The sequence below is a fragment of the Solea solea genome, chromosome 13 (genome assembly GCF_958295425.1).
Source record: "Solea solea chromosome 13, fSolSol10.1, whole genome shotgun sequence".
In the NCBI taxonomy this organism is placed as follows: Eukaryota; Metazoa; Chordata; class Actinopteri; order Pleuronectiformes; family Soleidae; genus Solea; species Solea solea.
The window spans coordinates 26,212,730-26,240,441 of NC_081146.1; the positions used below are offsets into that span (position 1 = coordinate 26,212,730).

Below are 27,712 nucleotides of genomic sequence, written 5' to 3' on the forward strand. Positions count from 1 at the left end.
TCCAGGACCGGGGTTCAGACTGATCCAGGACTGGGGTTCAGAGTGATCATGTGAAACATCACGTCTCCATCTGAATTATAAGACTTTAATATTTATGCATATCATTTGTTTTTATGACTTTGTCAATAATTCACTGGTTCATTACGAGCAGATTCACCAGTTCATCTGAAAAACATTTCTAGTTTTTGTTTAAAATTAATCATGTGACATTTTTGTGCATTAAAAGACTGATGTTACATGTGTGTGTGAGTGGTGTGTTCACATGAACCAGAATTCAAACGAATGAATGAGAAATGACGTTAAAAAAACTCTGATCGTCATCACCAAGTTGATTTTATTTAAGCTTCGATGACGACTGTGACATCATTCGATCAATCACCGTAGCAACAAGGTGACACGCACGCACACACACACACACACACACACAAATAAAAGACAAATCACAATCAGAGTAAAAAGTTTCAATTTTAAATGAGAAATTAAACATCAGGATTCCCTCAGATCATTGGACGCCTGTGCTTCAGCAGCCAATCACAGCGCAGCAGAGACCAGAGCCGAAGAAACCACCAGCAGTCGTGTTCACTCGCCGGAGGGCGGAGTCTCTGTGATTCATCATAAAACGATGAGAAAAATAAAACGTTCACCTTTGTCGCAGGAAAACGCAGTGTCTCAAAAGTGAAGTGGAGCCTGATTGGTCCTCCAGTGACCTTTCACCTCAGGTCAGAGAGGACGGCGGATCACAGCAACGTCTCCGAGTCCACGACCCCGTGTCCGTCTTCGTTTTCCAAGTTAATCTGGATGCTCGGCAGCTTCTCCATGCTGGAAAACAACAACATCGACGACGACGACGACGACGACAAGAGCAATAAAGAACCTGCCACTGATGAACCACTCACTCCCCCGCACCAAACCTGGTTTTAGCTGCCGGGACACAGGAGCTGATGGTCCTCTGCTGCCTCGTGTGGACACTTTGTGTCACTGAGGTCAATCTGAACGTTGGATTTCAAACAGTGAAGTGACAAAATAATTTGATGGAGGCAGCAGTGTGTGTGTGTGTGTGTGTGTGTGTGTGATGTTAAATCACTGATTTTCTCTATGAGGTTTGGTGTGGGAGAGTGAGTGATTTACAAACTTCAGTTTCCTGTTGAAAAAGTCTGTCTAACAGTGAGATAAAGACGTGAACGTGTTGCTTTCCTCACAAAAACCATCACAAACTACAGTCATGACGCGTTGTACTACTAATAATCGACCAATCACAGTCGTGCATTTACCTGGGACAGCGTTTCAGAGCTTTGCTGCCGTCAGACTTCATGGTGACGGATTTCCAGATCCCGCTTTTCGCCATTTCGTCAGAGATGTTCACCACGGACGGGTCCAAGCTGCAACAATCGTAAAAATAAAGAGCGTCAGTGGCCGGAGACACATTATCGTTGAGATTTCCCACCTCACACAAGTGTGAAAGACTTTCTCGTAGGTGAAACGGGAGCAGAGACATGACGCGCTTCTTCTTTCATGACACACTTACACGTTACAACACAAAGATATCGCTCCAGCGCACGCACCCACATCATGACACACAAACGACCCTCGTTTATCGCCACATCCTCCTGACACGCCCGTCGCCCGTGTGCCGACGCCAGCGTTCCAGAATCAACTCATGAACAAACACACAACGTCTCCTGATCCACGCCGTCCGTCATCAACTCACCGTCCTTTGAGGCTTTTGATCGGGAACTTGACGACGTCGCCGCCGCTGTACGGCGGATCGTCGTCCGCTTCCTCCAGCATCTGCTGAGCATTCTGGGAAAAAAAAGGAAAGATGATGAACACGTTAAATTTCTCATGTCATTTAAATGGAACTTTCACTTCTGAGTCTTCACTTGGAGGAGGAGCCTAAACACGAGGAGGTGTAAAAACAAGAGGAGGAGCCTAAACAGGAGGGGGAGCCAAAACACGAGGAGGAGCCTAAACAGAAGGGGGAGTCAAAACAAGAGGAGGAATCAAGACAGGAGGAGGAGCCAAAACACAAGTAAAGGAATGTTGGAGCCAGATGAAAATCACCTCCTTCTCCTTCTTCTTCTTGTCGTCGTCCCTCTTCTTCTTGCTCTCTGGTATCAGGTCGTCCAGCCAGCTCAGCTCTCTCTTGGTGAAGCAGAAGTCCAGAAGCTTCCTGATGAAGACCAGAGCCAGAACCTGCAGAGGACAGGAAGAGACGGCATCACGGCGGGAACGATGAACGAATGATGAACGAATGATGAACTGGCTCAGTGTCTTGTTTTGACCTCACCATCATGGGGAAGATGACGGCGGCGGCAGACGCTTTGATGACCCAGAGGATGATGAGGCAGGACAACTGCACCACGGTGAAGACGTGGACCTTCCACAGAGGGACGTAGCGCAGGTAGATGAGGTCCGGCTGGTGTTTTGCCGGCATCCCAAACAGTTTGATCCGGTCAAAGAGCTGCACACAGAACCACAGGAAGCACATGAACTATCCCATATAAAGACAAGTGGACCATGCAGAAGCCGCAGGAGAGGCGGCCATGTTTGTCCACAGCTGGCGCTGCAGGACAAATGGACAGACACTGACCTGGATGCCTTTCAGCGAGGACGCGCCCATGTAAAGGAAGACTCCGTACAGGACAGGCATCGGGATGAACTGAGGACAGAAGACAGTTTAACATCAGACAGCAGCTGCTGGTCCTCTGCTGCCTCGTGTGGTCACTTTGTGTCACTGAGGTCAATCTGAACAAAGCACTTTAAACACTGAAGTGACAAAATAAGACATTTGTATGTGGTTTACAAACGTCATTATTCTTTATTCACCTTGAGGGCAGAGGTCATGAAGACGGAGCAGCCCATCAGGACAAATATCATGAAGCCGGTGACTCTCTGCTCTCGGATGCCCAGGAACTTTGGCTGCTCGCCGGGCGCCGCGCACTCCGACTCCAGCTTCAGACTGTTGACGTGTGAGATGGAGAGAACGGTCGCCGCCACGAACCACGGCAGACCCATGATGGAGCACACGCCCAGCATCACCGCCACCACCAGCAGGTCCAGGTGGTAGCCACAGCCTTTCTGCAACCACACACACATTCAGGACGGGCTGGGCGGGGCTTAATCCTTCATCTGACAGAGAGAGGAACCCTCACCTTCAGCTTGTTCTCCTTCCTGTTGACGATGACGGCGGTGATCTGCTGGTCCATGAAGATGAGGATGGTGCAGAGGAGAGCGGGGACGGCGGCGGCGAGCAGCGTCCACCAGGGGTTAGAGCCCAGCGGTGAGATGAGCCACCCACGACTGTTCGACGTCGGCTGAGGAGGAGGAGGAGAAGAAGAAGACGAAGAAGAAGGAGGAGAAGAGAGGAAGTGGAAATGTGAATCTGAACTTTGTCAGCCACTCGTCATAAAACAGACGGGAAAGTGAAGCCGAGGAGGTTGGACAGAAGGAGCCGTTAGCCACCAGGGGGCGACTCCACAAAAAAGACCTCTCAGCCGACGTCACAGGTTGGTCTCGGCTCAGCTGAACGTCGTGCTCATGAACAAACACTCCAGCTTCTGTCACTGATGGAACAATGAGAATAATTCAAACATCACAAACTGTGTGGAGTGTTACCTCGAAGCGGTCGGGCACGTTGAGTTTGGGTGAAGGAACTCCGACCAGATAATCCAGCAGCACCATGATCATGATGGTCAGGAAGACGGCGAAGTCGCTGATGGTCGAACGAACCTGGAGGAAAAAGAGGAAAAACATGAGGTTAAAGAGACACCTTCACTTACCTTCATCATCGTGAGAGGAGGAAGACTCTGCAGACACTGGACCTTTAAAACTACATGTGTGACCTGTGTGTGTGTGTGTGTGGACTCACCTTGGTGGGGAAGTATCTCTTGGTCTTGAACTGTTTGAGGAAAGCCGAGAGGAAGAACGTGGTGAAGAAGAGGATGACGGACCAGAAAAGGACGTCGGGGACGTAGGGACCGTCGCGGCTGCAGGCCGAGCCCACAAAGACGCCGTGGAAACGCGTACAATCCTAAAAAGACAGACAGACAGACAGACATGAGCTGCAGTACCACTGAATGTCCACTAGATAGCTGTGGTGATTAAAGTGTGACTGTTACATTCATGCAGTCATTCACAGTGAAAACACTGTGTGTGTGTGTGTGTGTGTGTGTGTGTGATTCATGTCCCACCTCCACACTCAGCTCCTCCCACTGGACACTTTCTGCTGTTACATTGTTGTTGCTCCAGATGTGCAGGACTTCCTCGGAGGCATTGGCAGGTGAAGAACAGTGACACCTGCAGGAGAGAAACTGATTTTCATCTTTTTCTTTATGTTGGAACAACATTGTCTGCTTCATCTTTGCTCTTAGACAGAAACTGAAGTTTGTAAACCACACACACACACACACACACACACACACACACACACGCACATATTTTATTTAGACATACCTCAGTGACACAAAGTGACCACATGAGGCAGCAGAGGACCAGCAGCTCCTTTGTCCCCGCAGCTAAAACCACTGATTTTCTCTATGGGGTTTGGTGTGGGAGAGTGAGTGGTTTACAAACTTCAGTTTCCTGAAGTCTCACAGTAAAATAAAGACGTGAACATGTTTTTAAAGAGGTCATAAACTTAAACTGACGTAGACTTTATGATGGTTTTTTTTCTGCTGCTACTTTTGTAAACCAGTGAAGAATATCTTTAGTGAATCAAGTGTGCTCCGCCACACTAGGGGGCAACATACAACCCTCGGACATTTGAAAACCGTGTGGATGACTTGGCCCCGCCCCCTCACCCGTAGAAAGTCAGGTTGTCCAGGTGGTTGTCCATGTTGACGGGGTAAAGCTCCCCGAGGTGGAACAGCTTCTCCAGAGCTTCGTAGATGAAGATGATGCAGATGAGTGCGGCGAACGCTTCCTCTGTGAAGCGAGTGATGTAACACACCAGAGAGCTGGCGTCTGTGGCCACCAGCACGAGGCACAGGAACGCCGTCCACAGTCCAATACTCGTCCTCAGGGACAGGTAGGACAGACCATAGTTTCTGTGTGGACCAGCAGAGGACAGGTGCAGAGGACAGAGGACAGAAGACAGGGAGAGAGGACAGAGAAAGCAGAACATGATCTGATTTAAAGAAACAATACGCAACATTTCTTCATTAAAACAGAATGTTTTAACACAAATAAAACACATAATCAGTTTTACTATTACAGACACAGATTATGGTGTTATTGAACTCCTCTCTTTTTCGCTGTGTACGGCAAATGATTATGAAGGAATTGAAAGACAAGGGTCAGAACACAAAGTGGCTTTATACGCAGATGATCTGTGGCTGTTTATCTCTAAACCTTCCAAATCAGTGAATGCCATAATGTCAACCTTGGGAAATTTTGTCAAAATATCTGGGTACAAGCTCAACCTTTCAAAAAAAAAACAATGTTCCCAATTAACCCAAAAGCCAGACAGAGCATACATACTCTCGACTCTGCCATTTGCAATTTCAAACCAATTTAAATATCTGGGAATAAACATTACTGACATTTTTTCTGATTTATTTAAACATAATTTCTTGAAACTGTACGACCAAAGAACGCATAACTTTGATAAATGGGCAAATCTTCCAATCTCCCTTGTGCGTCGAATTAATATTGTGAGAATGACTATCCGATACCACGTAATTTACTGGTTAGCTCCGTTAGCGCTGATAGAGTTCTTCTTCGCTGCTCTTAAAATAGTTGCGCTGTGCTGCCATCGGCAGCTGCCGTTTTAGGGGAGCGAAGAAGAATTGATCAACAGACGCCTGGGATCCGTTAAATCAGAAAAAGGAGCTAAATTGGCGCATCATGTCGGCGGTTTGGCAATATTTTACAGTTGAGGCTCCCACAAGTAAGACGGCAACATGCAACATCTGTAAAGACACAATTTCAAGTGGCACGAGTGTCGCAAGTTTTAACACCAGCAATTTGATTAAACATTTGAAGACGCGTCACGCTAAAGAGCATGAAGAGTTTAACGTTACTATAGCTAAGGGGGGGAAAGAGGGACAAACTGCAGCAGCAAACTCTGGAAGGTGCCTTCAAGCGTTTTGATAAATTCCCCAAAGACAGCCAAAAAGCGACGATGATACCAGACAAAATTTTGGAGTTTATTGTCCTGGATGACCAACCCCTGTCTGTCGTGGAAAATGTGGGATTTCGCCGCTTAATGGAGCATTTGGAGCCAAGGTACTGTTTGCCAGGTCGTAAATATATCTCCGAAACTGCGCTACCCAAATTATACGAGACAGTTAGGGAACATATTTCGTGTATGCTGAAAGACGTGGATGCAATCAGCTGTTGTTGACGCAAGAAGGAACAGGCTAGGAGGAGAGAGGGCAGAAATGCTCATCTTCTTGAAGAAGAATCTGCCTTTGCTTTTGACATTATGAGCAATACTAAATTAGTAGAAATGCTACTGCAATGTGTAGCCTACTTGTTTTAAAGTATTTTTTGTTTACTGTGTAGCTGCTGCTCTTTTGATTTGTAGTTTTTTATGTTTACTTTATAGGTTGGTGTTGCACTATTGTTAAATACTGCACTATTTAAAGATTTAAATGCCTTTTTATTTTATTACATAATGGCTGCACTTTAATTTGTCTTTTATAATTATTCCTGTATTTATTGAAGTTGCCGTTGCACAAGTGTTTTTATACTGTTCTATTTAAAAATAAATGGCTTCCATTTGCTGTATTCATTCATGTTTTACAAAGGGTTTAACCTGAGCAAGGCCTTACCACAATGATAATCATATCACAGTATCACACGCAGGCATAGTATGATTTTTTTCTTAACACACTGGTATCGGTATCGGTACTCGGTATCGTCCGATACCGACAGCACGAGTATCGGAATCGGTATCGGGAGGGAAAAAATGGTATCGGAACATCTCTACCCCTGGTGGTATGGGGTTGCCTTGCTTTCGGCTCTATCACTGGTCTTGTAACATTCGATCAATGACATTCTTGTGCCACGCACAGGGGGCAGAGAGGGCAGAGAGGGCAGAGAGGGCAAAGATCCAAATCCAAAATAGCTTCCGTTCCTCTTTAGCAGCGATGCTTTTTTCGGCTCTACCAATACAAAAGTTAAAGATGAAAAACCCAATTATTTCACACTCAATTCAAATTTGGTCCCAAATACGGAGGCATTTTGGCAGAATTGTTCAGGACTTCCACAGATAATAAATAACCACTCATTCCCTTCATCACTTTCTGACCTGTCATTTCGCAAATGGCATTTACAAGGAAATCGGACAATCAATACATGAGCAGAATTCAAGCGAGAATTTTCACGTGGAAATGATTTGTTTTCTAATGAAAAATGACCAGAAAAGTGTAAAGTGAAATTCTGATGTATAGTCATTGATCACAGCAGTTCTGCTGACTGACATTATCTTTGTTATGTAACTGATCAAAGAGCACAGTGTCATGGTAACTGAACAATGACCCCATCAATACATTATCAATAAGTAACCAAAGAGATATGATGATGATGATGATGATGAGGAGGATAACTCAGAGTCTGTGACACAAAGAAGCATTTAGCAGCTGAGGAGGAGGAGCTAAACAACAAGATGAAGATTTTAAGTTTGGAGTCATCAATCGGGCTTAAACAATTAATAATTGATAATAAAGTAACCTCCAACTTTTTTCAGCTTACAGTTGAAACCAGAAGTTTACATTCACTATATAAAAAGACACATATTTTTCTCACTGTCTGACATGAAATCAGACAATCACTTTTCCTGTTTTAGGTCCATTAGCATTACCAAAATTATTTCTATTTGCTGAATGCCAGAATAATGAGAGAAGGATTTTTTTAGACAATTTTTTATTACTTTCTTCAAATTCAGAAGTTTACATACACTAAGATTATTATCACTTTCGATGTGAGTATTTTCTACTTTCTGTCATTTTTCAGCTTCTTAAATGTGAATATTTTCTACTTTCTGTCATTTTTCAGCTTCTTAAATGTGAATATTTTCTAGTTTCTGTCATTTTTCAGCTTCTTAAATGTGAATATTCTCTACTTTCTGTCATTTTTCAGCTTCTTAAATGTGAATATTTTCTACTTTCTGTCATTTTTCAGCTTCTTAAATGTGAATATTTTCTACTTTCTGTCATTTTTCAGCTTCTTAAATGTGAATATTTTCTAGTTTCTGTCATTTTTCAGCTTCTTAAATGTGAATATTTTCTACTTTCTGTCATTTTTCAGCTTCTTAAATATGAATATTTTCTACTTTCTAATTTTTCAGCTTCTTAAATATGAATATTTCTGCTTTCTGCCATTTTTCAGCTTCTTCAATGCAATGTGAATATTTTGTAGTCTGTCATTTTTCAGCTTCTTAAATGAAAAACTGAATTTTTTTGGTGATGTAATACTGTTATCACTGCTCGTCTGCTGGCTCTTACTCAGCAGTTTTCAAGTATCACTGAGTCAACATTGACTCAGGACAATCAGAGGCCATTGACCAGACTGCATCTCTATAAGAGGCCACTGCACATGCACATGCACATGCACATACACACACAAAAACACACAATATGCGTCGGTGTCTCTCCTCCCTGGCTCTGGTTCTGGTTCTGGCCTGGTACGGCTCGGCTCAGCCCCTCGACGCCCAGGCCGACCTGAAGAAGGTACGAGCTGCACTGGAGGAGCTGAAGGCCGACAGACGAGGTACGAGCGGCACACGCTGCAACTTTAACCCTTCTGTGAGCATCCTGTCGTCTTGTCAATGTCTCATCACCGCTGACTAAGGGTTGAACAGTTCACAAAAGCCTCCTCGTACCAAATGGGAAAAAAAAAACTTCCCTGGCAAGTCTTACGCGTCATAAACGAATGGTACACGCGTCCCAAACCGTGACAAGCGTATGAACCGTTCCACCCCTGCAGCTGACCCTCATGTGGTGGATAAAGCCATCGAAGATGGATGGGTAATAGAAAGCAGAGAAATAGAAGATTATATTATGGTAGAACCTCAGGACTTTAGTGTCCACTCACAGACCAGATTCACACGCTCGTGACATCAGCTTCTCAGTAAACAGTTCAATAACTGCCAGATAAGGAAATATTGAAAGTTATCTTGGATTAAAAAGTGCAGAAGAACTCACTCAACATTTTTTTTAAGACAATTCTTCAGAAATAAAATCTAAATAAATCCTCATGAAGCTCATGGTGACCGTGGTTTTGTGTATTTTAACAATCACACTTGAACCAGGCCTTTGAGTAAAATACTTGTCCAACAGAGATGAGCGCACGCCTGGAGGTCGCTGAGCGGGAACTGAAGAGGGTCAAAGGTGAGAGTGACATCACAACGATCACACCCGCGTTCATCCGTTCGTGCATCACATAGAAACTTAAAATGTGTCTCCAGAAACTCCTAAAGTTGCGTTTGCTGCCTCGCTGGGAGGAAACGGCCTCGTGAAGACGCTCGACGGCAACAAAGACCTCGTCTACAAGGACGTCCTGACCAACGTGGGCGGAGCTTACAACTCTGAGACAGGTGAGAAACGACGAAGAGTCACAGTGAGTAATTACCAAATCACTGCCGTCCTGATTTCACTCTGTCACAGACGTCTGTTTAGATTTAAAAATCAGGACACGTTTCCCCGCAGGTGAGTTCACTGCACCTGTGCGCGGCGTCTACTACGTCCGCTTCACCGCCAACGCTCCCACCAACTTCCCCATGAGCGCCGTGCTCTACAGAAACAACGCCCAGATCCAGCTCATCGCGCATGAGCAGCCGGGCGGCGAAGGCAGCGACACGGCGTCCAACGGCGCCGCCCTGCTGCTGGAGCGAGGTGACACGCTGAAGATGGTGCTGTGGCACGAGACCCAGATCTGGGACAACAGCAACCACCACAGCACCTTCAGCGGCTTCCTGCTCTTCTCCATGTGAGTGAGGAACCTTCAGCTGCACTGAAGAGAACCACGACCACAGAGAACCACGACCACAGAGAACCACGACCACAGAGAACCACTCGCTTTGGGATTATTTGTCTTGTTTGTTTTCACAGGGAAGAAGAAAGTCCGGCAGAGTTCGAAGCCGAGCTGAAATCTCTCCAGGTTTCACTGAAGCAGCTTCAGAACGAAACCTCAGGTGCTGAACTCCCGTTACTGACACCTTCACCTGCACGGGGCAGAAACCTTACATTAGTGTGAGCCCGGTGTGATCTACACCGTGTGTGTGTGTGTGTAATCTCTGCAGGCCCGGGCCACGACTCTCAGCAGCCGAAACGGCTCCTGACACAAAGTAGTGTGAGGAACCGGTTGTTAATCCCTCAGATTATTCTTCTATCTGTGGATTGTGGTCGTTTTTGAGGACGTTAACGAGCAGAAAAACTCTAGAAACTTGGCAAAAATGCCATATTAGCATAGTTCCCGGACCTGTGTTGCTCAAGGGCTCTGTAGCGCCCCCTAAGGTGAAAACAGAGTCAAAATTGAGTTCCACCAAATTTTTTGATTTATCATTATTATTATTATTATATAACGATTATGAATTAATATCTAATTGCGTTTATTTTGATACGATTCTTGATATCAGAGGGAACGGTTCTTTTTACATAATTATTCTAATTTCTATTACTTAATCAATTGCCAAATATTTTGATATCCCATTAATTGGTTTGAGTGTTTTTTTAAATTTTAAAACAATTTCTCCAATTTAATTCACTGTGTGTGTGTGTGTGTGTGTGCAGGAGTCAAAGAAAGACTGGTGGCCACAGAGCAGGAGCTGAAGCTCATGAGAGGTTGGTCACTTCTTACTCTTTTTTAATGTCTCTTGTTTACTTGTTGTGATCGGACGCTGCTGTTGTTTCGTAGCATTCATCTAATCCTATTCTGAGGCTCAGTTTTAGTGGAGGAGGAGGAGGAGCAGCGCCCCCAACAGGACAAAAACAGTACTGACACCTTCACCTGTTGGTGTTTGAAGTCTTCTCAACCGTTCACGCGGTTAATTCTGCCTTAAAGCAATCGCTGTAATCTGTTGTGTTTTTAACTCTTCTGTCACAGGATTTGAATAATGCACAGATTGTACTGGGATTATTTCCTCTGTGGGATTAAAATGTACCGAGAAGTCATTTCAGACGATAAGATTTTGCTCCAACGACTCAGAATCTGATGAAAGAACGTGACGTTTTTCTCCAGACGTGCCTAAGGTGGCATTCGCTGTGTCTCTGGGAGGAGACGGTCTTCAGAAGACAACGTCCAGAAGCAAAAAGCTCATCTACAGAGACGTCCTGACTAACATCGGACAGACATACAACTCTGAGACAGGTCAGTAACAAACAACGTTATTTATGAGCGCCATCACACCTGAACCCATCAGTCAGGTCCCACAGTTATTACACACACTTGAACTCACCACAGACATTTGAATGTCCCACAGTTATTACAGACACCTGAACTCACCACAGAGACTTGAATGTCCCACAGTTATTACAGACACCTGAACTCACCACAGAGACTTGAATGTCCCACAGTTATTACAGACACCTGAACTCACCACAGAGACTTGAATGTCCCACAGTTATTACAGACACCTGAACTCACCACAGAGACTTGAATGTCCCACAGTTATTACAGACACCTGAACTCACCACAGACACTTGAATGTCCCAGTTATTACAGACACTTGAACTCACCACAGAGACTTGACTGTCCCACAGTTATTACAGACACCTGAACTCACCACAAAGATTTGAATGTCCCACAGTTATTACAGACACTTGAACTCACCACAGACACTTGAATGTCCCACAGTTATTACAGACACTTGAACTCACCACAAAGACTTGAATGTCCCACAGTGATTACAGACACCTGAACTCACCACAGAGACTTGAATGTCCCACAGTTATTACAGACACCTGAACTCACCACAGAGACTTGAATGTCCCACAGTTATTACAGACATTAGTTAATCCTCCTGCTCCTGCTCCAGGTGAGTTCACTGCACCTGTCCGCGGCGTCTACTACGTCCGCTTCACCGCCAACGCTCCCACCGACTACACGATGAGCGCCGTGCTCTACAAAAACAACGCCCAAATCCAGCTCATCACGCACGAGCAGCCGTCCGGCGCTGGAAGTGACACGGCGTCCAACGGCGCCGCCCTGCTGCTGGAGCAGGGAGACACGCTGTCCATGCGACTGTGGCAACATACCCAGATCTGGGACAACAGTAACCACCACAGCACGTTCAGCGGCTTCCTGCTGTTCCCCATGTGAACGCGGCCACAATCAGACTCATCTAATCTGTCCACACCGAACCAGAACTTGACTCTGAAGACGTTTGGTCTTTGTCGTTACATCCACTGATCGAGTTTGACTCAACGTCATTCAAATAAAATCGAAGATTTCTTAAAAGACTTCGTGTTTTTATGTTTACAGTTTCACAATTACATAAGGAACTATGACGGAATTTTAGCTGCATGGACACCTGAATGTCCCACAGTCGTTATGGACACATGAACTAACCACAGACACTCAAATGTCCCACAGTCATTATGGACACATGAACTAACCACAGACACTCAAATGTCCTACAGTCATTATGGACACATGAACTAACCACGGACACCCAAATGTCCCACAGTCATTATGGACACATGAACTAACCACAGACACTCAAATGTCTCAGTCATTATGGACACATGAACTAACCACGGACACCCAAATGTCTCACAGTCATTATGGACACATGAACTAACCACAGACACTCAAATGTCTCAGTCATTATGGACACATGAACTAACCACGGACACTCAAATGTCCCACAGTCATTATGGACACATGAACTAACCACGGACACTCAAATGTCCCACAGTCATTATGGACACATGAACTAACCACGGACTCTCAAATGTCCCAGCTTATTAAAGACACATGAAGCAACCACGGACATCCACAGCGCCCCCTGCTGTCGGATGAATATAATGTAGATTAAAATAAAAACCTGGCAGGGACTCACCTGCAGAACTTGAAGAGGATCTTCTCAAAGACCAGAACTGGACCGGTGCTGCCGAGGATGGTGAGTGGCTGTCCGGCAAATAGAGAATAGGCGATGCCCGTCATCGATGCCCCCAACAGAGACTCTATGGCGCTCTACCAGAGAGAGAGAGGAGGACAGTGAGAAGGAGAACTTGTTGTTGAGAGAAACAAAGTCCACGATCAGCGCGACACTCACGATGTTTCCTTTGGTGGCCTCTCCCAGCAAACCTCCGAACGTGATGACGGGCGACATGCAGGCGCAGTAGAGGAAGAGCACGGACGCCAAACACTGCAGGTTAAAGGAGTCTCTGACGTCGCTCCACAGGAATGGCACTTTCCTCCGGACGTCGTTCACCAAACCACCGAAAATCCTGACGGGAAAACGGAGCATTTACTCGCATCCAACTAAACTAACATAAACTGAGACGGGAAGTAGCGGCACAACAACATAAAGTCGTAAAGTTACGACCAATGGCTGAACAAGTGATCTCACGGACCTGCCCGTCCTCTGCAGCTCCGGTCCGGTTTGATGCTCCGCCTCCTTCCCTGTGCCAGTGCCGTTGGCAGAGCCATTAGGGACAGAGGGCATCTTCCTCTTCTCCTGTAGAGACGGATCGGAGGACGTCACCGTGTTTTTATTTTATTAGCAGAGGAACAAGAACACTGCAAGTTCAGGTTCAGGTTCGAGTCTCACCTGAGACGGGACGCTCTTTGGCGGCTCGATGCGGATGGTGGGATCCCATTCGCCTGGAGGCAGCACGGTCACCTGATCCAGGAACTCATCGATCCCTGACAGGAGGTCGTTCCTGTCCTTCGCTTTGTAGGCGACATCGTGGAAAATCTACGTAAAAAAAAAGAAGCTTTTTTTAGTTGTGTTAGTTTTGTGTTTTTTGTAAAAACGTTGTGAAAATTCTTAGCTAACTCATTATTTTTACGTTAGTTACGTGTTTTTTTAAAATGCTATTTACTTATTTATCTTGAAAAACATTTATAACCAACTAAAAGCAACTAGTAATGTGTTTTTTGGCAACATTTTATAAAAAAAAAAAATGTGGGTAACAAAACATTAGCTAATGTGTTATTAAGCATATTGCAAAATGTTGCATAAGCATGTTGAGAACCCTAGATCCACACCTCTGTAACATTACATTTTGTAACGTTTTTTGTTTTGGTAACACAAGTATTTTTTTTTTAACTTATGCGTTTGATAAAATGACAACTTTTTTTTGGAAAAGTAATTCATGTTTTTGTTCGTTAGCGTCAGACTGATGTTTCCCGCGTTCTCTGTGATGTGATAGTTCGCGTTTATTGAAATATTGCGATGGCTTCTCTGCACGGTCTCACCTCGTCCGTCATCAGCGTGGCGATGGAGCGTCCGATCTCGTGGTACTGTGGACCTTTTCCAAACGGGCCAAGCAGCAGGAAGAGAAACCTGAGGGGACAGGAAGATGGTTTAACAACACAATAAAACCAAAATCCCTCCCTCCATCCACCGCTCATCCCTCCATCCACCTGGTGGGCACTGGAACCTCGGTGAGGCCCGTCAGCAGCACAGCGGGAGACAAACGGACGAAGGCGATGATCGGTTGCTCCAGGAAGTCCACTTCACCCACCAGGACGTTGGAGGCCTCGGCTCCAGGAGGAATCTTCTTCATGAAGTTCATGTCCACCTGACACACACCCACACACACAGGAACGATCAATTACAATGATCAGATGATGATCAAAGACGTGGTGATGTGGAGGCTGTAAATCACTCTGCTGTCTGCAGGGGGCAGAAGCGGACGCACACTGAAGCACTGAGAAGCGACCTGATTTGATATTTATGACGTCATCAGGTTTTTATAAACCTGATGACACACCTGTGATGTCACTACAGCACTGACATCACAGAATTACCAATGAATGACATCATCAAACTGAATGATGTCACTGTATTCTGAATGACAGACGCTAAAAAAAATCATGACATCATCAAAATCCATGGCCCACTTTAGACCTGGTATTAACATCGGTCCACACAGACACTTTTAATGACTCATCCTCACTCAGGGGGCGTGTCCTCACTCTGTGTCCAATCTAAAACCTTTCTGGTATTTCTAACTCCTCCCCCTGTGACAGTTAGCACACGGCAAGCTACGCTGCCTGATTTATCGCTTAAATCTGTGAACCTCTCATCATCATCATCATCATCATCATCATCACCACCACCGAGACCTCACAGCTCACAGTACAGTTACCGCTCCACACCATGTGGTGGCGCCCCTCAGTGGCAGGTGCTGGTGCTGCCTTACCTTGGTGAAGCCCACTGTGCTGTTTTCTCGGCTGCTGCTGTTGATGCGGCTCTCGGCGATCTTGTTGTCGAGGTTTCCAGGAGCCGACTGAGGGGACACGAGCAGACCTGAGGACACCAGAGGACATTTATACCCCACACACACACCAGTTAGTGTGGGAAGTGTAGTTCTGAAGAAAACCACACTGTAGTCACATGCATATACACGACACTGACTCATTTAAGAACATGGGGTTAAATGGAAGTCCTAGTTTCAGGAAAACACAAACTAACTGATTTTAGCCACTTGGAGCGACAGACGTCATAAGAGGAGCAGTTTCTTAGTTCTATAATAAATCACACAACATGTTCATGTCGTTATCTCACTATTACACAGACTTTTCCAACAGGAAACTCAAGTTTGTAAACCACTCACTCTCCCACACCAAAGTCCATAGAGAAAATCAGTGATTTTAGCTCACGGGGACACAGGAGCTGCTGGTCCTCTGCTGCTCCCTGTGGTCACTTTGTGTCACTGAGGTCAATTTGTGTCACGATTTCAAATGCTGAAATTGCAAAATAACACATGTGGGAGAGTTTCTGCCACTGAAAATTAAACCTAACATTTTACACACTAGACCTTTTAAGTGGCTAAAAACTGTTTGAAGTATGGTTTTAAACCCCACACACACACACACACACACACACACACACACTGATCATCAACAGAATGTGATGAGACGTTTCCACACTGTCGTCTGTTGAGCAGATAAAACACGAGGCTGTTCAGAACTATCCTTAAACTTTAGAAACCTACAGACGTGTGAACATGAAACAAGTCTAAAGGTTCAATCTGAAACTTTCCCCACAGTCGATGTGTGTGTGTGTGTGTGTGTGTGTGTTATCGAGCTGCTGCGACATCACATGGTTTTCTTTAATCGTGCCTTTCCGTTGAACCGTAGCTGCAACTCCAAACACTCCCGTCAGTTATTGTCACGAGTACTTGTTTTTCAGGTGTTGTCAAAGGTCTTGTTTTTGTCCACAAACCAAAACGATTCCGTTTTCATGATTTCTTTGTTTTGTGGAGCAAAGAAACCAGAATATATTCACACTTAAGCTGAAAATTGTTGTTTTAAATGATGAAAAACAACTCAGAGTGGGCGATCAGTGGAGACATTTTCACTTATTAACACTAATCAGTCACTTCAAAAAAAGCGTCTCATTTATGACCTTTGACCTCTGGTGTTGTTCCACTGGAGTCAGGCCCGTCCCCGAGGTCGTCGCACTCACTGACCGTTTCCTGTTTACATCAAAAACCCGTCAACTTCAGCTCATCAGCAGTAACTCAGTAACAGACGACCCATGCTTCCAAACGACACACTCAGCAAATCAGTGTTAGTCCAGAGCGTTCACACCGGCTCGTGCAGGGATTTGCCTGTTAAAGTGTCAGGAACCACAAGGTCCTCTTCATCCTTCATTCTCATTACCTCCTCCTCCTCCTCCTCCTCCTCCTCCTCCTCCTTCACATCCTCAGGGATTCTACACTGCAGTGCCTCCGGAGCTGAACCTCGCCTCAGGCAAACTGGGGGGGGAGGAGGAACGTGGAGGAGGGAGTGGCGGAGGACAGGATCAGAGGGCTCGGAGAGGAAGTGTCCAAGCACGCTGGACTGGTGAGGCGACGCGGGAGGGGAGTACGCGCCGCACACGGCCACGGAGGAGCGACGCAGGACAGAGAGACGGGAGGAAGGGGTGCAAACCTCGCCTGGAGGAGGAGACGAAGACGAAGACGAAGAAGAAGAAGAAGAAGAAGAAGAAGAAGAAGAAGAGTGAAAGGACAGAAATATCAGCAGGAAGAGACAGAGCAGGATTTATCTCGGGAGGAAATGATACCGCTGGTTTGGTGTCCAATACCGATATCACAAACCCAAATATCTACTGATACTGAAATCGGTCTAATTCAGTTTTAGAGCTTTTAGACTATGGTTATTAAAACGCTGACTCATATTAAAAAGCAGGTTATCAGTCGGCTGACTCAACAGGAAACAGACACAAGACTGAGTAAATATTAACAGAGTTCAGCTGTCGTCTCCTGTGACCTGGACGTGAGAGACTGGCTCACTCAGCAGCGTGACGGCGAGCGATCAGGTGACTGTCTCACCGTTACGCTCCAGCAGGTGAGGGTCCGAGTGTTTCTTGCCCATGTCGGCGATGGATCGCACCAGCGGGATGCGGTTGCTCAGCTTCTTCTCGTTCTGGTGGTGGTGACGCCTCAACATGGCCTCCCTCACCTTCTCCTGCACGCTGACCTCCAGCTGACCTGATGCCAGCATGCTGTCAATCACCATGTCTGCACAGGAAACAGACGATAATATTAATAACGATGATCATCCTCCTGAGCACAGCGAGCGTGTGCGTGCAGAAACGTGCTGACCCGCGATCTCCTCGATGGTGTTGGCTCTCATGTCGAGCAGCACGGTGCCGTTGAGGATGCAGGAGCGCAGCTCGAACAGACTGTGCAGAGACAGCGTGGCCACGTACGGTTTACTCCAGCGCTCGCCGCCGTCCTCCACGTCCTCCTCGAACTTCAGCCACCTGAGCGCAAACACGCAGAACACACCTGACGTTAGACACACACATTTATCGCAGAATGAGCGACGTCGTTAAAAGACTCGGGATTACAATTCTACCGTGTTTCGGGGATTAAAATTCTGCAGTGTTTCAGGGATTAAATGACAAAAACATCTCTTCAGATGAGAAAATAACTTTGGTTTCATGAAAAACTCAGAAAAAAAGCCATGTTCCCAAATTTAATTCTGAATTTAAAAAAAAGAAATTCCATGTTCTTGGGTTTAATCCTGAGATTAAAAATTCATGCTCCTGAATGTAACCCTGCAATTTTAAAATCCAAGATTCAACGTTGAATCCAAGAATAAAAAGATAAAGAAAAAAAGAAAAAGAATCACGTTCCCAGTTTTAATCCTGAAATAAAAAAATCTTGAATTTAAAAAATCTCTGTTCTCAAATATAATCCTGAGATTTAAAAAAATAAATAAAAAATCCTCATTCCTTGATTTAATCCTGGTTTAAAAATCTATGTTCATGGGTTTAATCCTAAAATTTAAAAAAATCCATGGTCTTGAATGTAACCCTGCAATTTAAAAATTCAGGTTTCCGCATTAAATCCAATGATAAAAAATGTTTTAATCCTGGTCTTAAAAATAATCCATGTTCCTGAGTTTAAATCTTAAATGAAAAATAATCCATGTTCCTGAGTTTAAACTTTATATTAAAAATAATCCATGTTCCTGAGTTTATATCTTAAATGAAAAATAATCCATGTTCCGGAGTTTAAATCTTAAATGAAAAATAATCCACGTTCCTGAGTTTAAATCTTAAATGAAAAATAATCCATGTTCCTGAGTTTAAATCTTAAATGAAAAATAATCCACGTTCCTGAGTTTAAATCTTAAATGAAAAATAATCCACGTTCCTGAGTTTAAATCTTCATTAAAAAGTAATCCATGTTCCTGAGTTTAAACCTTATATTAAAAATAATCCATGTTCCTGAGTTTAAACCTTATATTAAAAATAATCCATGTTCCTGAGTTTAAACCTTATATTAAAAATAATCCATGTTCCTGGGTTTAATCCTGGTTCCCAGTGTCTGTGTAAACTGTAACGAATACTTTCACCTGTTAATCTGTTTACTTATTTGTGTGGAGGGGGCGTGTCCTCACCTGGCCATCTCCTTCCACTCCTGCAGCTCTCCGTTTCTGAAGGCCAGCTCGTCCAGCTCGGTGAACAGGTCGTGCGGAATGTGCTCCTCGTCGTCGTCTTCCATACCGAGGATGAACTGGACTCTCTGAGACGGCGTGTCTGTGGAGACACAACACACCTGTAATCACATCACATCACATGACCCTCGTGTCGTAGTTCAACAATGAGGCGGAGACTAACCGTTTGTGGGCGAGTCCTGTCCGTCGTCCCGATCGGAGCGATCCCGTCTCTTTCTGTGATGTCGGTGTCCTCGGTGACGGTGACGTCTCCGTCCCTCTCGTCCCAGAGGGACGTGGACGCCGACGTACACCGCCCTGTGGCCTGACGAAGGAAATACAGTCACGTTACGTTTGTACGTTTCCGCACAGCTGGGTTGCAATTTAGCCATTTTGCTGTCGTTGTCCATGTGAACGAGCAAGAATCCAGCGTATGCACCTCCCCTACACTAGGTGGCGCTATGTCTTACATCAGGTACTGACACCCAGTTTTGTCACATAACAAAGTACAAATACTTCATAACTGTGTTTAAGTACAAAATGCACTTATCTGTACTTTACTTTGATGTAATAAATTGTGTAATTTTACTGCTCTACATTTCCTCTAACTCTCTTTGCTACTCGTTACTACCAAATAAAATCAGGAGAAGAAGAGTTAATATTATGGTCTGTTTTTATATATAGAGCTTTTATAGTCTTGATCTGCTTTGACAAATTGAACCCACAACCTTCTAATTGAAAGACAACTCACTGAGCCACCATGACATAACTTTTCATTTACTTTAAGACTTTTACTTAAGTAATATTTGTAAAAAGTATTTTTCTGGTAACATACTTGATCTTTTACTCAAGTATCATATAAAGGATTTTTTTGGATTGTATCAGATTTTACATTTTTATCTGTCTGATATCTGATCCAGTGATTTTGACCGGTATTGTTGTGATATAGGTATCAGATGCAAAAAACGTGATATTGTCCCATCACTGCTCTTTATCCTTAGACCCTGACTGGAGTGAAGAAAAACTCCAGTCAGGGTCTAAGGATAAAGAGCAGGGATGGGATGATACAACTCTTTATCCTTAGACCCTGACTGGAGTTTTTCTTCACTTCAGTCAGGGTCTAAGGATAAAGAGCAGGGATGGGATGATACAACTCTTTATCCTTAGACCCTGACTGGAATTTTTCTTCACTCCAGTTAGGGTCTAAGGATAAAGAGCAGGGATGGGACGATACAACTCTTTATCCTTAGACTCTGACTGGAGTGAGGGGAGAAGGGTCAAGACAGACAGGTGTCACATTATGTACAGAATCAAGAGACCAGGAGCATTTCACAAACACAGAGAAGACTCACTCTCGAGTTCCTCTCTTTCAAAGTTGGTGTTGAGGGTGGAGCTGGTTTTCCCCTGATCCAACACGGCCTCCTCATCGTTCCCCTGCACACACACAAATGAACACACCCTCAGGACATTCTCCAGATATCACATTCAGAAGACGCGTTACGCTCGTATTGAAATCCCAGACATCTGATTTAACCGAGCCAAAAATGTGTCCCGATCTGTAATGAGCATTCAGACGCCAGCGAGGATAAAAATACAGATGAAAGAAGGAGCGTAAATCAGAGGGAACTTTCTATATATTTATAGTCTCAGTCTCAGTCTCTCCCCCCCCCCCCCCCCCCCCCAACACACACACACACACACAGGAGAGGTTTGAAGTGAACTCCAGGGTCGCAAAGTCCCAGTCGACTGCTCCATTATTTATGAGTTGAGACGTTGTCGACTTTTTTGCCGTGTTCATTTCATACAGCCGATTTTTCGTGGAAATTTCAGCGCTTCAGTCAACCAAGAATTTCTTTGGTTGATTACAGTTGATTTATTATCATCATACAAAGCTGTACGACAACAATTTAAAGTGCTACAACTGAAGCGGCGCAAGAAAATATACCAGTACTGATGAATATTAATGAAGAATGGAGTTAAAACAAGTTAAAAAAGGCTCTTGTAGCTCGAGGACTTCATCCTGCTGCTGATGTTTCACATTTGTTTTGAATAGGATTTGATTTGCAAATCTGTCTGACAGAGAAGTTCCATCCAGCTGAAACTTTCTGGTTTACAGAAAGTTTGACGACACCACACCGTGTTATGGAGAAGTTATGGGATATTTTTTTTATACCTTTTTCAGGCGTTGCACTGACGGTCCCTGCGCTCCACTGTCACTGACGATGTTGTAGCTTTACTGTCATTGATCACGGAAGTTTGAATCTGTGAATATCTTTCTAAATTATGACAGACAGATGTTTAATTCTCTTAATAATCTTAGAAGTAAATGTTGGAATAATAAGTAGATTTTGGAATAAGTAGATTTTAGAACAATAAGTAGATTTTTGGAATAATAAGTAGATTTTGGAATAATAAGTAGATTTTGGAATAATAAGTAGATTTTGGAATAAGTAGATTTTAGAACAATAAGTAGATTTTTGGAATAATAAGTAGATTTTGGAATAAGTAGATTTTTGAATAATAAGTAGATTTTGGAATAAGTAGATTTTTGAATAATAAGTAGATTTTGGAACTTTAAGTAGATCATGCAACAATAAGTAGATTTTGGAACAAGACGTAGATTTTGGAACTTTAAGTAGAAATACACTGTAAAATAAAATATACTCTTAATGATCTGTATTACATGATATTAAAATATACACTTATTAACTTTTCTTATCAATGCATCTAATATTTAGTGTCTTTCATCACAGAAACACCTGTGGTCTCATGTCACCATATACAGATATAATATCTTATAGTATCTTCTTTTTTTGGTTGTTATTTGTAGATTTTAAAGGGAAAAACATATTCTGATGGCGTCACTTTATTTTAAATCTCTTACAGGAGGAAAACTGAACTGCAAGTTTGACGTGAAGTTCTCGTCTCTAACTCTCAGATGGCAGATTACATACCAGTGTCGTGGCTCTGGCTACTCTCTGATTCGCGATATATCCCCAAAAGTCTCCCATGGTCGCTGCTGCGTCCACAAACTGTGTCAAATTAAGTCCACAGCCTCCACAAAGCCACGAGTGACAACAGGAAACGGCCGCAGGAGCAGAGCGAGTGTTGCAGTGGTGAGAGGAAGAGAAGCAGCAGCTGCTCCACAGTAAATACGCACGTTGTGCTGGGAGTCATGTATTTATAGCTGCTGCTGCTGCTGCTGCTGCTGCTGCTCTGACTGTGTCACACGCAGCAAGTATGAAACAAACAAAGAAAACAAAACAAAAAACAGAGCAGGCGGAGTCTGTGGATGACCAATCACAAACTGTTCTGAGCAGAAAAAAAGACAAACAAAAACAGAGCCAATCAACACAAACTTCTGAACCCACGGTAATCTGATTCAACTGTAATCTGAAACCACAGTAATCTGATTATACTGTAATCTGAACCCACAGTAATCTGATTCAACTCTAATCTGAACCCACAGTAAACTGATTCAGTCCTGATCTGATTCAACACTAATCTGATTCAACTCTAAACTGACCCAACAATAATATAAACCGACAGTAATCTGATTCAACACTAATCTGACTGAACAATAAAATGAGCCCACAGTAAACTAATTCAACATTAATCTGATACACCTCTAATATGATTCAACACTAATCTGAACCCACAGTAATTTTATAAAACTCTAATCTGAACAAACAATAATCTGACTAATCTGATTCTACTGTAATCTGATTCAACATCAATTTTATTCAACTCTCATCCGAACCCACAGTATTCTGATTCAACACTTATCTGAACCCACAGTAATCTGATTAAACTCTAATATGAACAAACAATAATCTGACTCAAGACTAATCTGATTCAACACTAATCTGAACCCACAGCTGTAATCTGATTCAACATTAGTGTGTATTATTGGAAGTACTGCTTTAAACAATCTCTTGTGTTCACATTGTTATGTCGTTAATTTAAGCCAAAGTGCTTCAACCCAGATCTGAACCGAATGATCGCATTAAACCTTAAATACAAAGACAAAGTCACTGTTCAATCGTTTTAACTTTGACATTAAAGTGGATGAGAGGCCAAACTGTGCTCACAGCTCCCTCTGCTGGACACTCCAGGTAGAGCATAAACACCTGAATCTGTTCACAAATCATTTCCATCCTGAAATGAAGCAGAGTAGTGATGATGATGATGATAATGATGAAGAAGATGATGATCCTCCTCCTCACACTTAATACCAGAGTTTTTCCACTGCTCCATAACAACCTGACCAACAAATGACCAAAGACAGACAAACAACAAACCCTCAGAGACCACAACACAAACACAAACAACACAAACAACACAAACAGAAACAACACAAATCTACAGACTTCATATAAAACTCCAAACATCTGCTGTTCATTCAAAAACATTACTTAGAAAATAGTTATTAAAAGGCACAAAGTCTTTGTGTAGTGTACTTGTACAAGGTACTGACACCGAGAGGTGGCTGCAATGTGAGTGCCCCCTGCTGCTCAGAAACGGTAGGGAAAAAAGACAGATTACAGCCACAAGAGACAGATATTTCATTATTGATTAATCTGTCCATAAAATACACATTCTTCAGAATACAAAATACTTTGTAAAAGTAAACTAGAAGTGTATAGCTGACTGTCAAATTTTATATCTTTATCCCACTGTTAGACACACTTTTCCAACAGGAAACTGAAGTTTGTAAACCACTCACTCTCCCACACCAAAGCCCACAGAGAAGATAGATCGATAGATAGATCGATAGATAGATACTTTATTCATCTCACAGAGAAATTCACAAAACCAGTGATTTTAACATCTCACACACAGGAGTTGTTGATCCACTGCTGCCTCCATCACTAACTTCAAATGTCTGATTTTGTCAATTTGGCTTTTGAAATCCTTTGTTCAGATTGACCTCAGTGACACAAAGTGACCACACGAGGCAGCAGTAGACCAGCAGCTCCTGTGTCCATGTGAGCAAAAATCAGTGATTTTTTTCTATGGACTTTGGTGTGGGAGAGTGAGTGGTTTAAAAACTTCAGTTTCCTGTTGGAAAGGTCTGTCTAACAGTGAGATAAAGACGTGAAACATATTAACCGATGTGCATTTTATTAGGTGAGATTTAGAAAGAAAGACACTGACAGAGTAAGTCATCTGTCCCTCTGTTGTCAGCCACATCCTTGAGTTTCTGTCGCTGTGGCGACCAAAACAGGATGTTTTACACAGGTGCTCCTGGATCATGAGATACAGCAGAGCAGCTGCAGACAGACAGTCTGCAAATGGCACATACACTCTCTCGCAGAGTAAACACTCAGTGCTTCTTCTTCTTCTTCTTCTTCTTCTTCTTCTTCTTCTTCTTCTTCTTCTTCTTCTTCTTCTTCTTCTTCTTCTTCTTCTTCTTCTTCTTCTTCTTCTTCTTCTTCTTCTTCTTCTTCTTCTTCTTCTTCTTCTTCTTCTTCTTCTTCTTCTTCTTCTTCTTCTTCTTCTTCTTCTTACGTTTCCCTGCAGAGCGACAGGATCCGGTGGATCAGTCCACCAGAGAGTCAGCTGACGTCAAACACTAACCTCCAGAGACGCAGCAACAACACTAACCTGCTCACGCGACACAGTGTGTGTGCGCTTAAACACCGTTAAACACCTGCCTCGCGAATGACTTTAAACCATCTGTCAATCAAACACTTGGGGGCGGGATCAGACAAAGGTGAGGGACAAGCAAGTGGCCGTTAATAAAACATGGAAAACGGACTACTCAAATGCCAGGTAACAAAAAGGTGTATTTTATTTTGAAAGAATGACTATAATAAAAGATAACATGAAAACGTGCATTTTATTTTGAAATAACTACTAAATAAAATGAAAGATAACATAAAACGTGCATTTTATTTTGATAGAATATCGAATAAAATGAAAGATAATATAAAAACGTGTATTTTATTTTGAAAGAATGACGTCTAAAATTAAAGAAAACATAAAAATATGTATTTTATTTTGAAAGAATAATGACTAAATTGAAATATAAGACAAAAATGTCTATTTTATTTTGAAGGAGTACGACTAAAATAAAAGACAACATCAAAACGAGTATTTTCTTTTATGAGAATAGTAAGAATAACGACTAAAAACATTTTATTTTGAATCACGAGGAACAGCTGACCTAAGGTCAGGGGAAAGGTCATGTCCAGTTTTCTCACCACGTCACCTCACTTCATTTCATTTGCCAAAAAGCAATTAAAAAAACTGTTGGTTTTTATTCCCCCCAGATAATCTGGATCAGAACGTCTTAGTTTGTTTGTTTTAATGTGCTTATAGTTGATCGCTGAGATTTGTTCCCACAATTTTGCAACAAAAATCTAATTTTAAAACCAAAAATCTGTGATTTATCTTATGTCAACAGGACTAATGAGTTAATGAAGGAGGTGCTGGGCTTCATCTCACTAAGTGACGCCTTCACCTTTGGTTCACACGGAGGATTTAACACTAGTTAACGAGCCGTCGCTGACAGTCACCGTGTCCTTTGTTCGCTTCGTTCACAACAGAAACCCGAGCCGCTAAAAATCCACCTGGACTTTTACGTCAGAGAGAAAGAAACAATATTAAAAAGAAACGTCAGTGCAGGGCTGGATTTAATCTAGTCAAGTGAACTCAGAGAAAACATGGCTGCCAATGGGAATGCAAGGAAAAAATTATGTTAGCCACATCACAAAATAAAATCTATGTTAACTTAAGTCTATAATGTCTTCAGAACGTGTTCAAATCTTTATCTCAGATTTTTCCAACAGGAAACTGTTTGAAAATCACTCACTGTCCCAAACCAAAGCCCATAGAGAAAATGAGTGATTTAACATCACAGCACACACGAGTTGTTGTTGTTGTTGTTGCAAACTTCAGTTTCCTGTTGCAAAAGTCTAACAGTGAGATAAAGACGTGAACATGCTCTTCAGTTATTGTAGACTTAAACTGACGTAGATTTGATAAGGTTAGACATTATTTAAGTGGAGAAAAAAAATCTGTCTGCTTGGACTCACAAGTAAAGCAGAATAAAATGACATCAGCACAGTGAAGCAAAGACTGGTTCTCAGTTTTGTTTTACTTGCAGTTTACGGACCTGAAACCACACAGCGCAAACTTCCCAATAAAACAGAGCTTTACAACCAACACGCACTCGTGTCCCGTCTCCACGGCAACAGCAGAGCAGCATCCGGCAGCAGGACGATCAAGAGGACTCTCTGGAGGCAATCAAACCTCAGCAGGTTGACTAATGTGTGTGATGTGACACATTAGGTCCACAGGTTAAAGGTCAGCCGCGAGGATTCTGTGCCTTGCCCACAGGCTGTAGCAGCCTCTTCCTGCGAACTTTCTGCAAAGTTCTTTTATCATAATGCATTGTATATAACATTGTATATAACTGACCCATCTTTAATTTCATCTCAGTAAACGCCCCCTCCTGGTTGAAGGCTTCCTCAGAGATTTAAGTGGAAAGAACCAAACCAAAGCTTATTCATTAAATCATTAAGTTTGACTCATTCCAGCTTACAAGAAAAGTAATTACTGCAACAACAGAAACATCAAGACACTTTGTGACTCAATGAAACGCACCCTCATGTTCCGAATATAAACAATTATTACGACTATGTTTGAGGCTGATCTGCTGCCTGACACGCGCACAGACAGTGCATTGCTGTGGTAACACAAATGAATAACAAAGCCAACAAAAAAGTAGAGATATTGCTGAAGCGATAATACGTGGATGGATGTGGTTTATGCCGAATGAAAGAGCACTTCGCCGTGACTGTCATTTATTTGTCAAATCATGTTTATCGCGTTCGTATATTTAACGACGCGTCTCTAAAGCGAGAATCACTCAACTTCACCAGGAGGTTCCGTAAATGTTGCCTCAACGGCCAGCGTCGCATCATCACTTCACTTCCTGGCACAAGAGTGGTATCTGACGGACGAAAGTCGTCGCTTGGCAGCGAGGTTAAAGACTTTCTGCGGTTTACCGGCGGCCGGTTCTCTCAGCACGGTCACCGCGGAGCTTTTATTCGAGTTCTGACGGACTCCATGTTAGTTTTCTTCCCGGGGAGAGAAGTCGATGAGAGGCAGCGGAGGAGGCGCTAGCGCCGCGGCTAACAGGTCCAGAAGAAAGAAAGAGGGAACTTACAGATGTGAGCAGAGGCTTCATCTGCTCGCTGTGCTCTTCCTCCATTTTGTGACACACGCGGTGAAAAGTGCTCTTCCTCGTTGTTTGTCCCCGCTGAAGATGACCACTCATGTGACCGCTGAAGGGGCTTCAGCAGCAGCCGCCGGCTCCGCTGTTCCTCCGCCACTTAAACGCGACGACCTCGATATATAAACTCCAGCTGCTAAGCCCCGCCTTCTCTTTGATGGACAGCGCGGTCCTCCATTGACGCGGTACAAGTCGTTATGCCTCCGCCAATCAGAGAGCAGGAGAGCGGAGTGGGCGGAGTCATAACGGTCACGGAGCATGGGAGTTTATTTTCGTCACCTGTGGATTAACGACAAACTTTAATAAGAATAAATAAAAGTACAATTACACTGCATTATTATTTTATTATTTCATTGTTTTATCGTTGGTTACATCTGATTGTGTTTATTTCATTATTTCGTT

At 43.4% G+C, this 27,712-nt stretch overlaps 1 protein-coding gene across 5 annotated transcripts; it reads right to left on the reverse strand.

Annotated features, from left to right (window-relative positions):
• Positions 1-314: 314 nt before the first annotated feature.
• On the reverse strand, positions 315-27,416 carry LOC131471650 (sodium bicarbonate cotransporter 3-like). 5 transcript variants are annotated; one of them, XM_058648314.1, is made up of 27 exons: positions 27,245-27,416; positions 20,421-20,502; positions 19,253-19,393; positions 19,033-19,171; positions 17,727-17,887; positions 17,454-17,642; positions 16,731-17,057; positions 15,318-15,424; positions 14,536-14,693; positions 14,368-14,455; positions 13,718-13,864; positions 13,521-13,624; positions 13,220-13,394; positions 13,004-13,137; positions 4,800-5,045; positions 4,191-4,296; positions 3,869-4,030; positions 3,616-3,729; positions 3,153-3,314; positions 2,827-3,078; positions 2,591-2,659; positions 2,288-2,461; positions 2,062-2,193; positions 1,709-1,800; positions 1,272-1,379; positions 715-819; positions 315-602 (listed from the first exon to the last, which is right to left on the reverse strand). In XM_058648314.1, the coding sequence occupies exons 1-26, from the start codon at positions 27,353-27,355 to the stop codon at positions 738-740; spliced, it is 3,762 nt and encodes a 1,253-aa protein (XP_058504297.1). In that variant the 5' UTR covers positions 27,356-27,416; the 3' UTR covers positions 315-602; positions 715-737. The 5 variants fall into 5 exon arrangements, with proteins under 5 accessions (XP_058504297.1, XP_058504296.1, XP_058504298.1 ...); XM_058648313.1 differs by having other exon boundaries at positions 315-819; XM_058648315.1 differs by lacking the exon at positions 27,245-27,416 and adding an exon at positions 22,023-22,271 and having other exon boundaries at positions 315-819.
• Between the last annotated feature and the right edge of the window lie 296 nt (positions 27,417-27,712).

Coding starts and splice junctions, on each gene's coding strand:
- LOC131471650 (XM_058648314.1), bottom strand. CDS start 27,355: ATGAGTGGTCATCTTCAGCGGGGACAAACAACGAGGAAGAGCACTTTT. Junction 14,456..14,535: donor GAGGTTCCAGTGCCCACCAG/GTGGATGGAGGG, acceptor CTGTCCCCTCAG/GTTTCTCTTCCTGCTGCTTG. Junction 13,625..13,717: donor CAAAGAGCGTCCCGTCTCAG/GTGAGACTCGAA, acceptor CCGTCTCTACAG/GAGAAGAGGAAGATGCCCTC.